The 12,914-nt window shown below is 64.2% G+C and overlaps 1 protein-coding gene across 9 annotated transcripts in view; it reads left to right on the top strand.

Moving 5' to 3' along the window:
• Nucleotides 1-12,914, top strand: part of HSPG2 (heparan sulfate proteoglycan 2) — a 43,649-nt gene that overhangs the window by 18,438 nt on the left and 12,297 nt on the right. Inside the window, exons 41-70 of one of the 9 annotated variants that reach the window (XM_062630124.1) lie at nucleotides 87-197; nucleotides 287-387; nucleotides 1,620-1,800; nucleotides 2,791-2,850; nucleotides 3,055-3,177; nucleotides 3,274-3,414; nucleotides 3,912-4,054; nucleotides 4,142-4,277; nucleotides 4,364-4,509; nucleotides 4,607-4,745; nucleotides 4,823-4,977; nucleotides 5,103-5,241; nucleotides 5,364-5,515; nucleotides 5,700-5,838; nucleotides 5,968-6,125; nucleotides 7,111-7,249; nucleotides 7,329-7,480; nucleotides 7,657-7,795; nucleotides 7,870-8,021; nucleotides 8,100-8,238; nucleotides 8,320-8,471; nucleotides 8,570-8,708; nucleotides 8,790-8,941; nucleotides 9,037-9,175; nucleotides 9,252-9,395; nucleotides 9,470-9,604; nucleotides 10,408-10,589; nucleotides 10,669-10,861; nucleotides 10,951-11,130; nucleotides 12,623-12,883. In XM_062630124.1, the coding sequence (XP_062486108.1) occupies nucleotides 87-197; nucleotides 287-387; nucleotides 1,620-1,800; nucleotides 2,791-2,850; nucleotides 3,055-3,177; nucleotides 3,274-3,414; nucleotides 3,912-4,054; nucleotides 4,142-4,277; nucleotides 4,364-4,509; nucleotides 4,607-4,745; nucleotides 4,823-4,977; nucleotides 5,103-5,241; nucleotides 5,364-5,515; nucleotides 5,700-5,838; nucleotides 5,968-6,125; nucleotides 7,111-7,249; nucleotides 7,329-7,480; nucleotides 7,657-7,795; nucleotides 7,870-8,021; nucleotides 8,100-8,238; nucleotides 8,320-8,471; nucleotides 8,570-8,708; nucleotides 8,790-8,941; nucleotides 9,037-9,175; nucleotides 9,252-9,395; nucleotides 9,470-9,604; nucleotides 10,408-10,589; nucleotides 10,669-10,861; nucleotides 10,951-11,130; nucleotides 12,623-12,883 (4,422 nt within the window). The remainder of the gene's footprint in view (nucleotides 1-86; nucleotides 198-286; nucleotides 388-1,619; nucleotides 1,801-2,790; nucleotides 2,851-3,054; nucleotides 3,178-3,273; nucleotides 3,415-3,911; nucleotides 4,055-4,141; nucleotides 4,278-4,363; nucleotides 4,510-4,606; nucleotides 4,746-4,822; nucleotides 4,978-5,102; nucleotides 5,242-5,363; nucleotides 5,516-5,699; nucleotides 5,839-5,967; nucleotides 6,126-7,110; nucleotides 7,250-7,328; nucleotides 7,481-7,656; nucleotides 7,796-7,869; nucleotides 8,022-8,099; nucleotides 8,239-8,319; nucleotides 8,472-8,569; nucleotides 8,709-8,789; nucleotides 8,942-9,036; nucleotides 9,176-9,251; nucleotides 9,396-9,469; nucleotides 9,605-10,407; nucleotides 10,590-10,668; nucleotides 10,862-10,950; nucleotides 11,131-12,622; nucleotides 12,884-12,914) is intronic. The other 8 variants (XM_062630125.1, XM_062630126.1, XM_062630127.1 and 5 more) reach the window with 8 other exon arrangements.

Raw genomic sequence — 12,914 nt, forward strand, 5'->3', positions numbered from 1 at the left:
CGGCACTGGGGTGTCCCCAAGGTGTGTGTGTGTGTGTAGGGGGGGATGTGGGGTGTCACACATGTGTTTGTGTGTCCCCCCCAAAGGTGAGGAGCTGCACTTTGCCAGCATCCAGCCCTCCGAAGCCGGTGTCTACATCTGCTCCTGCCGCAACCTGAGGCACAGCAACGCCAGCCGCGCTGAGGTCATCGTCACCGGTGGGTCACGGTCACCCCGGGGACCCTCGCTGTGGGGTGGGGTGGGGTGGGGGGCAGCAGTGGGGCTGAGCTCTCCTCTCTCGGCACAGAGACCCCAGGCAAACCCATCACCGTCACCGTGGAGGAGAAGCGGGTGCAGCGGGTGAAGCCCGGGGCCGATGTCACCTTCGTCTGCACCGCCAAGAGCAAGGTGAGCATGGGGACACCTTTGGGTGGGCATGGGGTGTGCGGGGCATGGGGGCACCTTTGGGTGGGCATGGGGACGTGCAGGGCATGGGGACACCCCTGGGTGCCCATGGGGGTGTGCAGGGCATGGGGACACCCCTGGGTGTCCATTGGGTGTGCAGGGCATGGGGACACCCCTGGGTGCCCATGGGGGTGTGCAGGGCATGGGGACACCTTTGGGTGCCCATGGGGGTGTGCAGGGCATGGGGACACCCCTGGGTGCCCGTGGGGGTGTGCAGGGCATGGGGACACCCCTGGGTGCCCATGGGGGTGTGCAGGGCATGGGGACACCCCTGGGTGCCCATGGGGGTGTGCAGGGCACGGGGACACCCCTGGGTGCCCATGGGGTGTGCAGGGCATGGAGACACCTTTGGGTGCCCATTGGGATGTGCAGGGCATGGGGACACCCCTGGGTGCCCATGGGGGTGTGCAGGGCATGGAGACACCTTTGGGTGCCCATGGGGGTGTGCAGGGCATGGGGACACCTGCCCATGGGGGGTGCAGGGCCATGCCCATGGGGGTGTGCAGGGCATGGAGACACCTCTGGGTGCCCATGTGGATGTGCAGGGCATGGAGACACCTTTGGGTGCCCATGGGGGTGTGCAGGGCATGGGGACACCTCTGGGTGCCCATCGGGTGTGCAGGGCATGGGGACACCTTTGGGTGCCCATGGGGGTGTGCAGGGCATGGGGACACCTCTGGGTGCCCATGGGATGTGCAGGGCATGGGGACACCTCTGGGTGCCCATGGGGGTGTGCAGGACACAGGGACACCCTTGGGTACCCACCCAGTCCTATGGGCCCCCAAGCACCCTCAGGTCCCCATGTTTCTCTGTGGGACACCCCTAGGTTCCCACAGGAGCATATAGGGACAACCCTTTGTGCCCATGGGGATGTCCAGGGCATGGGAGCACACTTGGATGCCTATGGGTCTATGCAGGGCACCCCTGGGTGCCCACCTGGTCACACAGGACACATGAGGACTCCTAAGTGCCCATAGGGTCCTAGAGGACACAGGGACACCCTTGGGTGCCCAGCCACCCCTCTGGGCCCCCCAAACACCCTCGGGTGCCCATACATCTCTATGGCAGAGGCTGGGTGCTCCATGGGTGCCCGGATGGGTGTGCAGCCCCAGCAGCCCCCTGCGCATGCCCATCCCGGTAGCCTCAGGCCTGCCCCTGTCCCGTTCCCCCCCCAGTCTCCTGCCTACACTCTGGTGTGGACGCGGCAGAACCACGGCTCGCTGCCGGCGGGGGCCGTGGACTTCAATGGCATCCTGACCCTGCGGCGCGTGCGGCCCGAGGACGCCGGCGTCTACGTCTGCACCGGCTCCAACATGCTGGACATGGACGAGGGCACCGCCACGCTCTACGTGCAGGGTGAGCCGTGGTGATGGGCACCCCAGAGCCCAGGCACCGGGGTGATGGGCACGGCCAGCACGCAGATGCCAACACGTGATGGGCATCCAGACGCTGGGTGCGCTTGGTGCTGTGAAGCCACGGTGAGGGACAGGCTTGGCACCCGGACACCACGGGGATGGGCCCTGTGGGTGCCCAGACAGTGGGGTGATGGGTCTGCTCGTTGCCCAGATGCCGGGGTGATGGGCACACTTGGTGATTAGGCGCCAAGGTGATGGGCATGCTGGGTGCCTTGATGCTGGGATGATGGGCTTGCTGGCTGCCCAGGCACTGGGGTGATGGGTCTGCTTGTTGCCCAGATGCCAGGGTGATGGGCACACTTGGTGATTAGGCACCAAGGTGATGGGTATTCTGGGTGCCTTGATGCTGGGATGATGGGCTTGCTGGCTGCCCAGGCACTGGGGTGACGGGCAAGCTCGTTGCCCAGATGCCAGGGTGATGGGCACACTTGGTGATTAGGTGCCAAGGTGATGGGTATTCTGGGTGCCTTGATGCTGGGATGATGGGCTTGCTGGCTGCCCAGGCACTGGGGTGATGGGTCTGCTCGTTGCCCAGATGCCAGGGTGGTGGGCACACTTGGTGATTAGGTGCCAAGGTGATGGGTATTCTGGGTGCCTTGATGCTGGGATGATGGGCTTGCTGGCTGCCCAGGCACTGGGGTGATGGGTCTGCTCGTTGCCCAGATGCCAGGGTGATGGGCACACTTGGTGATTAGGCGCCAAGGTGATGGGTATTCTGGGTGCCTTGATGCTGGGATGATGGGCTTGCTGGCTGCCCAGGCACTGGGGTGATGGGCAGGCTCAGTGCCCAGATGCCAGGGTGATGGGCAGAACCACCATGTAGATACCGGGGTGATGGGCACACTCGGCTCTCAGAGGCTGGGTCACTGGGGTAGTGTAGTGCCCAGACACCCGGGTGATGGGCACCCCTGATACCCACATCCTCTTGCAGCACCTTCCAAGACTCAGATGTTTTATGGCCCCGTTGAGTTCATGGAAGGGCACAGACCGGGTAAGTCCCCGTGTGGAGGGGCCTGGGGGGGGGTCCACGCGCTGCCCCCCACCCACTGCATGCCGGGGTTTCACCGTGCACCCCACCGTGCACCGCTCCACGCCATCCCCCCACCCCGCTTCCCACCGCTCCAGCACCATGTGGGGGTGCCCCCGGCCAGCCCTGACACCCCCCCCCCCACACCCCACCCCGGTGTCACCGCAGCCGGCACCGCCGCAGCCCCCACCGCCGCCGTGGAGCCGGCGCAGCTGAGCGTGGCACCGGGGCAGCCGGCAGAGTTCCGCTGCGTGGGCACCGGCAGCCCCCTGCCCACCCTCGAGTGGCTCGGTAGGTGCCTGCGGGGATGGGGGCTCACTGCGGTACCGGGCTCGGGGATGTGGTGATGGGGGTGACACCGGGCTGTGTCCCGTTCCCCCCCCACAGGAGCGCTGCCACCACGGGCTGTGGTCCATGGGGGGACGCTGCGGTTCAGCGCCGTGGAGCCGGCGGATGAAGGGCACTACATGTGCCGGGCGCGCAGCAGCGCCGGGCAGCACACGGCACGGGCCTTCCTCCGTGTGCAAGGTGAGTGCTGTCCCCCTTGTCCTGGTTATCTTTATCATCCCCATCATCCCTGTCACCCCCATCATCCTCATCACTGTTATCACCTACATCACCCCCCCCTTGGCCCCATCATCCCTGTCACCCCTGTGGTCCCCGTCATCCCTGTCACGGATCTCCATCATCCCCATCGTCTGCATTGTCCCCATCACTCCCATCGTCCCCATCACCATCATCCCTGTCGTTTCCCATCATCCATTGCCCTCATCACCATCATCCCACCATCACCATCATCCACTGCCCTCATCACCATCATCCCACCGTCACCATCCACCAGACACCCCCATCATTCCCACTATCCCCAGTGTTGCCATCATCCTTGTCACCACCATCACCCCTGTCACCCCCCATTGTCCCCATCATCCACACGACCCCCATCACCTCCATCCTCCCCTTCATCCCCTGTTGTCCCCATCACCTGCATCGCTCCCATCACCCCTGGTGCCCTCCTGTCCCTACAGGCACCAACGCACCGCAGGTGCAGGTGAGCCCGGAGCAGACAGAGGTGCAGGAGGGCTCCACGGTGCGGCTCTACTGCCGGGTCTCGGGGTCACCCACCGCCACCATCACCTGGGAGAAGCAGGGGGGCACCCTGCCGCCGCAGGTGAGCCGGGCACCGGCACCCTTGGGTGCTCCCGGGGGTGGTGTGTGTGCCCCGTGGGTGCCGCTCACACCCGCCCTTGTGCCGCAGTCCCGCACTGAACACGGTGACATCACCACGCTGGTCATCCCCGCCGTGACAGCGGCCGATGGGGGCATCTACCTCTGTGTGGGCACCAGCGCCGCGGGCACGGCTCGCGCTGCCATCGAGGTGGTGGTGGTGCCAGGTGAGGAGGGTGTGGAGCATCAGTGGGGTTTGGGGTGGTTCTGGGGGGCCACAACCCACCCGTGTCCCCCTTTTTCCCCCATGCAGGGTCTTCACCGCCCGTGCGCATCGAGTCCTCATCCCCATCCGTCACCGAGGGGCAGACCCTGGACCTGGACTGCGTGGTGGCCGGAGCCGGTGCCACCACCGTGACGTGGCACAAGCGCGGTGGCTCCCTGCCCGCCGGGCACCAGGTAGGGCACCGGTAGCACTGGTGATACCGGCAGCACCGCACATCCTGCTCTGGGTGACACCCCGCTGTGTGACACCAACGCATGTCCCCAACCGCAGGTCTCAGGGTCCCGGCTCCGTGTCCCCCATGTCACAGCGGCTGATTCAGGGGAGTACGTGTGCCGGGCGAGCATGGGGACCACCGTCCGGGAGGCGTCCGTCACCGTCACCGTCATGCCTAGATCCGGCTCATCCTATGGTGAGACCGGGCTCGGTGGCACCAGCAGGGATGTGCTGGTCCCAGAGCGGGGTTCATAGCTCTGTCCTTCCCCCCAGGGCCACCAGCTTCGGGTGTCCCCATCCGCATCGATGCGTCTTCATCCACCGTGGCCGAGGGACAGACCCTGGACCTCAACTGTGTGGTGGCCGGGCAGGGACAGGCCACTGTCATCTGGTACAAGCGCGGGGGGTCCCTCCCGGCCAAGCACCAGGTAGGGCACATGGGCAGGATGACACCAATGGGGGTGCTTGGGGTTGATGCATGGCCCCGTGCAAGTCCTGGTGGCCCCATGGAAGCCCAAATACCCCCGGTGACCCCGGTGTCCCCTCCCCATAGGTGTCCGGCTCCCGGCTGCGGTTGCTGCAGGTGACAGCGGCTGACTCGGGCGAGTACGTGTGCCGGGTGACCAGCGGGGCCAGCACCAAGGAGAGCGCGGTGATGGTCACCATCCAGCCCAGCGGGGCCAGCACCTACCGTGAGTGGGGACCGGAGGGGTGACAGTGCCTGCGGGAGGGGGGCACTGACCATGGCTCCTGTGCCCGTGCCGGTGGGGAGCTGCTGTTGTCACTGGTGTCACCTTCTTGTCTCGGTCCCCAGCTCCGGGCAGCACGACCCCGCTGCGCATCGAGTCCCCGTTCTCTGCTGTGGCCGAGGGACAGAGCCTGGACCTCAACTGCGTCATCGCCAGCCCCGCACAGGCCACTGTCACCTGGTACAAGCGCGGGGGGACCCTCCCAGCCAAGCACCAGGTAGGGGACATGGAGGGGATGGCACCAACGGGGCTGGTTGGGGTTCACCTATGGCCCCATCAAGCTCTGGTGGCCCTACACAAGCCCAGAGTAGCCCGTGGAAGCCCAAATGGCCCCATACAACCCCCAGCAGCCCCATGGAAGCCCAAATAGCGCCGGTGACCCCCATGTCCCCTCCCCATAGGTGTCCGGCTCCCGGCTGCGGCTGCTGCAGGTGACAGCGGCCGACTCGGGTGAGTACGTGTGCCGGGTGACCAGCGGGGCCAGCACCAAGGAGACCTCCATCATGGTGACCATCCAGCCCAGCGGGGCCAGCACCTACCGTGAGTGGGGACCGGAGGGGCCAGGGGACGTTGCCCACGGGTGGGCGCGCATTGTGCTGTGGTGGATTTGGCTATGGGATGAATCGTTCCCTGTGGAAGACACCATCTGTATCCCATCTCGGTCCCCAGCTGCGGGCAGCACGACCCCACTGCGCATCGAGTCCTCGTCCTTGTCATCGCCCGTGCCCGAGGGACAGAGCCTGGACCTCAACTGCGTCATCGCCAGCCCCGCACAGGCCACTGTCACCTGGTACAAGCGCGGGGGGACCCTCCCAGCCAGGCACCAGGTAGGGGACATGGAGGGGATGGCACCAACGGGGTTGGTTGGGGTTGATGCATGGCCCTGTGCAAGCCCAGGTGGCCCCATGGAAGCCCAGATGGCCCATTCGAGGTCAGGTTGCCCATGCAAGTCCAAATGGCCCCATTCAAGCCCAGGTTGCTCATGCAAGACCAAGTGACCCCATATAAGCCCTGGTGGCCCATTCAAGCCCAAGTGGCCAATGGAAGACCAAGTGATCCCATATAAACCCAGGTAGCCCCATTCAAGCCCAAGTGGCCAATGGAAGACCAAGTGATCCCATATAAGCCCAGGTGGCCCATGGAAGACCAAGTGACCCCATATAAGCCCAGGTGGCCGCATTCAAGCCCAAGTGGCCAATGGAAGACCAAGTGACCCCATATAAGCCCAGGTGGCTCCATTCAAGCCCAAGTGGTCAATGGAAGACCAAGTGACCCCATATAAGCCCAGGTAGCCCCATTCAAGCCCAAGTGGCCAATGGAAGACCAAGTGACCCCATATAAGCCCAGGTAGCCCCATTCAAGCCCAAGTGGCCAATGGAAGACCAAGTGACCCCATATAAGCCCAGGTGGCCCATGGAAGACCAAGTGACCCCATATAAGCCCAGGTGGCCCCATTCAAGCCCAAGTGGCCAATGGAAGACCAAGTGACTCCATATAAGCCCAGGTGGCCCATTCAAGCCCAAGTGGCCAATGGAAGACCAATTGACCCCATATAAGCCCAAGTGGCCAATGGAAGACCAAGTGACCCCATATAAGCCCAGGTAGCCCCATTCAAGCCCAAGTGTCCAATGGAAGACCAAGTGACCCCATATAAGCCCAAGTGGCCAATGGAAGACCAAGTGACCCCATATAAGCCCAGGTGGCCCATGGAAGCTGAGGTGGCTTGTGCAAGCTCAAGTGGCCTTGTGCAATCCCAGATAGCCCCATGCAAGCACTGATAGCCCCAGTGACCCCCATGTCCCCTCCCCATAGGTGTCTGGCTCCCGGCTGCGGCTGCTGCAGGTGACAGCGGCCGACTCGGGTGAGTACGTGTGCCGGGTGACCAGCGGGGCCAGCACCAAGGAGACCTCCATCATGGTGACCATCCAGCCCAGCGGGGCCAGCACCTACCGTGAGTGGGGACGGGAGCGGACACGGGACGAGGGGACCATGCGTGGGCCTTGGGGTGACTCTTCCATCTCTGTGCCCAGCTGCTGGTGTCACCCCCCCGGTGCGCATCGAGTCCTCGTCCTCCTCCGTGGCTGAGGGACAGACCCTGGACCTCAACTGCATCGTGGCCGGGCAGGGACAGGCCACTGTTACCTGGTACAAGCGTGGGGGGACCCTCCCGGCCAAGCACCAGGTAGGGGACATGGAGGGGATGGCATCAATTGGTTGGGGTTGATGCATGGCCCTGGTGGCCCCATTCAAACCCAGGTGGCCCCGTTCAAGCCCAAAGGAGCATTTTGGGGTGGAAAAGTGATTTTTGGGGGACTTGAGGGGTCTGGGTCCCTCTCCTCATGTGTCACCCCCCCCCAGGTGTCAGGCACCCGCCTGCGCATCCCACAGGTGACAGCGGCCGACTCGGGGGAGTACGTGTGCAGGGTGACAACGGGCGGCATCCCACACGAGACATCCCTCATCGTCACCATCCAGAGCGGCGCCGGCTCCTCCTACGGTACCAGGCACGGGTGGGAGGTGACACGGGGACACGATGGGGACACGGAGCTGACTCCTCCATTGACTCCCCAGCCGTCGGCGTCACCCCCCCGGTGAGGATCGAGACCTCGTCCGCTGCCGTCACCGAGGGACAGACCCTGGACCTCAACTGCATGGTGGCCGGACAGGGGCACCCCCACGTCACCTGGTACCGGCGCGGTGGGGCTCTGCCCCCCAACAGCCAGGTAGGGCAGTGGGACGGGGGGGGGGGGTGGCATCACCCCATGGGGCGCAGCCCCACATCGATGTGTCCCCATCCGCAGGTATCGGGGACCCGCCTGCGCCTCGCTCAGGTGGCGGTGGCAGATTCGGGGGAGTACGTGTGCAGGGTGACCCTGGGCAGTGCCACGCAGGAGGCGTCCGTCATCGTCACCGTGCCCAGCAGCGCCGGCACCTATTACCGTGAGTGCGGGCAAGAGGGCAGCGCATGGGGACACCCGGTGCCACCCCGGTGCCAAACATCCCCCCCCACCACCACTGCAGCCTCCAGCGTGTCCCAGCCCCTCCGCATCGAGTCCTTGTCCTCGGCCATCGCTGAGGGACAGGTCCTGGACCTCAACTGCGTGGTGGCAGGGTCCGGTCCCACCACCGTGACGTGGTACAAGCGCGGCGGCTCCCTGCCCGCCGGACACCAGGTAAGGGTGCGTTGGTACGGGGAGGGGGGGGGGTCACCCTGTGTTCATCCTGTTCTGTGCTCTGTGGTGCTGACTTGTCCCCATGTTGTCCCCTCGAGGTGTCGGGCTCCCGCCTGCGCATCCCCCAGGTGACAGCAGCCGATTCAGGGGAGTACGTGTGCAGGGTGACATCGGGTGGCATCACGCAGGAGACGTCCCTCATCGTCACCATCGATGATGGAGCCAACCCGTCCCACTGTGAGTGCCCCCCTCCAGGGGACGGGGCCCTGCCGGTGCCGGGGACCAGTGGGGACGTTCACCCTTCACCCTGCCCCGCAGCCACCGGTGTCACGTCCCCCATCCGCATCGAGTCCTCCGCATCCTCCGTCACCGAGGGACAGACCCTGGACCTGGACTGCGTGGTGGCCGGGCAGGGCCAAGCCACCATCACCTGGTACAAGCGTGGGGGGGCCCTCCCGGCCAAGCACCAGGTCTGTGGGGTTGTGATGGGGTGGGGGACGGTGGCTGTGGGTGATGCCACCACCACCACCACCACCACCACCACCTCTTGCCATCGTGTCCCCAGATGTCGGGGTCGCGCCTGCGCCTGTCCCAGCTCTCGGTGGCCGATTCGGGGGAGTACGTGTGCCGGGCTGACACGGGCAGCGTGTCCCGCGAGGCCACCGTCACCGTCACCGTCACCTCCCGGGACAGCTCCAGCTACCGTGAGTGCGGTAAGATGCCGGGGGGTTGGGGTACAGGGGACGTGGGTGACCTCGTGGCTTCCCGTTGTCCCTGCAGGCCTGCAGAGCCCCATCATCTCCATCGACCCGCACAGCATGGCGGTGGCACCGGGTGAGGATGCCACCTTCAAGTGCCGCGTCCACGACGGCGCCCGGCCCGTCAACATCACTTGGCGGATGGGACCTGGCCAACATTTCCAAGGTATGGTGGCACCCAGGGTGGCCCCGATGCCATCTCCAAGGTGGCCCCGGTGCTGATGGCTCCTCCTCGCCCAGACAATGTGAAGATCAGCGCCAACGGCTCCGTCATCTCCATCACCGGTGCCCATGTGAGCAACCAGGGTGCCTATCACTGCGTGGCTTCCAACCGCTTTGGTGTTGCTAGCAGCGTTGTCAACCTCCTGGTGCAAGGTGCGAGGTGGCCCTGGCCCTGTCCCCTTCAGATGCCCCTGGGGTGGTGGTGTCCCCATCCCTATGTCCTTCATGAGCTCCAGATGCCCTAGGGTGGTGGTGTCCCTGCTCCAGTCCAGTCTCCATACTGGTATCCTCCATGTGCTCCAGACACTGCTGGGGTGATGGTGTCCCCATCCTCGTGGCCATGCTTCAGGTGCTCCTGGAATAGTGGTGCCCAGGTCCCCATGCTGATATCCTCCATGGGCTCCAGATGCTCCTGGCATGGTGGTGTCCCCATCCCCATGTCCTCCATTGGCTCCAGATGCTCCTGGGATGGTGGTGTCCCCATCCCCATGTCCTCCATGGGCTCCAGATGCTCCTGGGATGGTGGTGTTCCCATCCCCATGTCCTCCATTGGCTCCAGATGCTCCTGGGATGGTGGTGTCCCCATCCCCATGTCCTCCATTGGCTCCAGATGCTCCTGGGATGGTGGTGTCCCCATCCCCATGTCCTCCATTGGCTCCAGATGCTCCTGGGATGGTGGTGTTCCCATCCCCATGTCCTCCATTGGCTCCAGATGCTCCTGGGATGGTGGTGTCCCCATCCCCATGTCCTCCATTGGCTCCAGATGCTCCTGGGATGGTGGTGTTCCCATCCCCATGTCCTCCACTGGCTCCAGATGCTCCTGGGATGGTGGTGTCCCCATCCCTATGCTGATGTCCCCCGCATGCTCCAGATACCCCTTAGTGACGTTGTCCCCAAGGCCACTCCATCACCCTTAGTGCTGGCATCCCCATCCCTGCACTGATCTCCTCCTCCAGGTGCCCCCACGGTGTCGGTGATGCCACCGGGCCCCGTGTCGGTGAAGGAGGGCAAATCCCTGAGCCTGGAGTGCCTGGGCCGGGGCGAGCCACGGCCGCTGGTGCGCTGGAGCCGGCCGGGCTCCCGGCAGAAGGTGGAGCACCAGACACTGCTGCACATGGACAGCCAGGCCATCCTGCAGGTCAGCGGGGGTGCCGATGGGTGCTGATGGGTGCCCATGGGTGCCCGGTGCTCACCACCACCCTGTCCCCACCACCCAGCTCTCACCAGCCAAGCCGGAGCACGCCGGCACCTACGTCTGCACCGCGCACAGCGCCCTGGGCTCGGCGCAGGCACGGGTGGACGTCACCGTGGAGTCAGCGCAGCGGCACCCGGGTGCCCCCGAGGTCTCGGCGCCTGCCGCTGTCACCGTGGTGGCCGGGGACACAGCCACGCTGCACTGCACGGCCAGAGGTACGGCAGAGGATGGATGCAGGAGGGTGGCGGTGATGGAGGGGTCGGCGCCCTGATGCCGCGGTGACGGGCGCCGGTGTTGCCCATAGGGGACCCGGAGCCCCGCATCGAGTGGTCGAAGCTGCGGGCGCCGCTGCCGTGGCAGCACCGGGTGGTGAACGGGACGCTGGTGATCCCCCGCGCCGCGCAGCAGGACTCGGGGCAGTACATCTGCAACGCTACCAGTGCCGCCGGTGCCACCGAGGCCTTCGTCACCCTCGACGTGGAGAGTAAGGGGGTGCCAGGGGGTCGGGGTGCCTCTGGGTCCTTGAAGCCATCTCCATTGTCTCCTTTGCTCCCGCTGTTGCCATCACCCATCTGTGGCTCCTCTCTGTCCTTTCTCAGCATGTGGCTGTCTCCATCCCATCCCATCCCATAGCCCTTCCTCGTGCATCCATCCTGGCTCCATCCCGGCACTCATCCTCCTGTTGCCTCTCTGTCATCCAGCCTTTCCCATGGATGTGTGCGTCTGCTGGTCCCATCCCTGTGTGCACACAGGGTACTACTGCTCTCTCCTCTTCCATTCATGCATCTATCCGTCACTCATCCATTGCAGCTCACACTCATCTCTCCATCTCCTCTCACACCCTCCATCCACTCCTTCCTGGTGGAGTCATTTCTCTCTCATCCATCCCAGCACATCATCCTCTCTCCATCTTCTAACTCCTCCATTTACCTCTTTGAGGATTCGTCTGTCACTCAGCCACCCCACCTCACGCTCATCTCCAACTGCTTTCACATCCCTGCATCCGCCCCTTCCTTGTGCAGCCATCCATCTCATTCATCCCAGCACACACCCATCTTTCCATCTCAAACTCATCCATCCATCCCTTCCTTATGGATTCATCCATCTCTCATCCATCCCAGCACGTGTCCATCTCTCCATTTCTTTCACACCCCTCCATCCATCTCTTCCTCGTGGTTTCATCCATCATTCAGCTATCCCAGCTCACATCCATCTCTCCACCTCCTCTCAAACTACTCAATCCATCATTTCCTTGTGGATTCATCCATCTCCCATCCATCCCAGCACATGGTCACCTCTTTATCTCCTAACTCACCCATTCATCCCTTCCGCATGTGCCCATCCCGGCACACACCTATCTCTCCATTTCCTCTCAGACTCCTCCATCCACCCCTTCCTGATGGATTCATCCATCAACCATCAGCCATCCCAGCTCACACCCATCTCTCCATCTCTTACCACATCCCTGCACCCATCCCTTCTGCATCCATCTCATTCATCCCAGCAGATGCCCTTCTGTGCACCTCCTCTCGAACTCATCCCTCCATCCAACTCTTCCTTGTGGATTCATCCATCACTCAGCCGTACCACCTCACATCCATCTCTCCATCTTCTCTCACTCACCTCCATCCATCCCTTTCATAATGGATCTATCCATCTCTTATCCATCCCAGCACATGCCCATCTCTTCATCTCCTCTCAGGGTTCTCCATCCCTCCCATCCTCACGGATCCATCCATCTCTTGTCCATCCCAACACATGCCCATCTCCATCTCCACCACCCCCTCCCACTGGCTCCCACCAAAGCCCTCCTTGCCCTATGCCTTATCCCATCCTGGCTCTCTTAGGGTGCTAACGGTACTGGGGTGCTCCTGGTGCCGAGTGCTAACGGTACTGGGGTGCTCCTGGTACTGGATGCTCATGGTACCTGGGTACACACGGTACCGTGGTGCTCACGGCACCGTCCACCCCCGCAGCACCACCATACGCCACCAGCCTGCCGGAGGACACCGCGGTGCGCGCCGGTGACGCGCTGCAGGTGCAGTGCCTGGCCCATGGCACCCCCCCGCTGCTCTACACGTGGGACAAGCTCAACGGCAGCCTCTCGGCACGCACCAGCCACCGCGCCGGCCTCCTGCACATCAGCCCCGCGCTGCCCGCCGATGCCGGCACCTACCGCTGCCGCGTCACCAACCGCGTGGGCACCGCCGAGGCCTTCTCCCGCGTGGCCGTCCATGGTGAGCCCCGTCCCGAGCCGCGGGCGCCGCC

Source organism: Pezoporus occidentalis, unplaced genomic scaffold (assembly GCF_034315485.1).
Source record: "Pezoporus occidentalis ecotype Australia unplaced genomic scaffold, CSIRO_AGI_Poc_V1 ctg349, whole genome shotgun sequence".
Classification (NCBI taxonomy): Eukaryota; Metazoa; Chordata; class Aves; order Psittaciformes; family Psittacidae; genus Pezoporus; species Pezoporus occidentalis.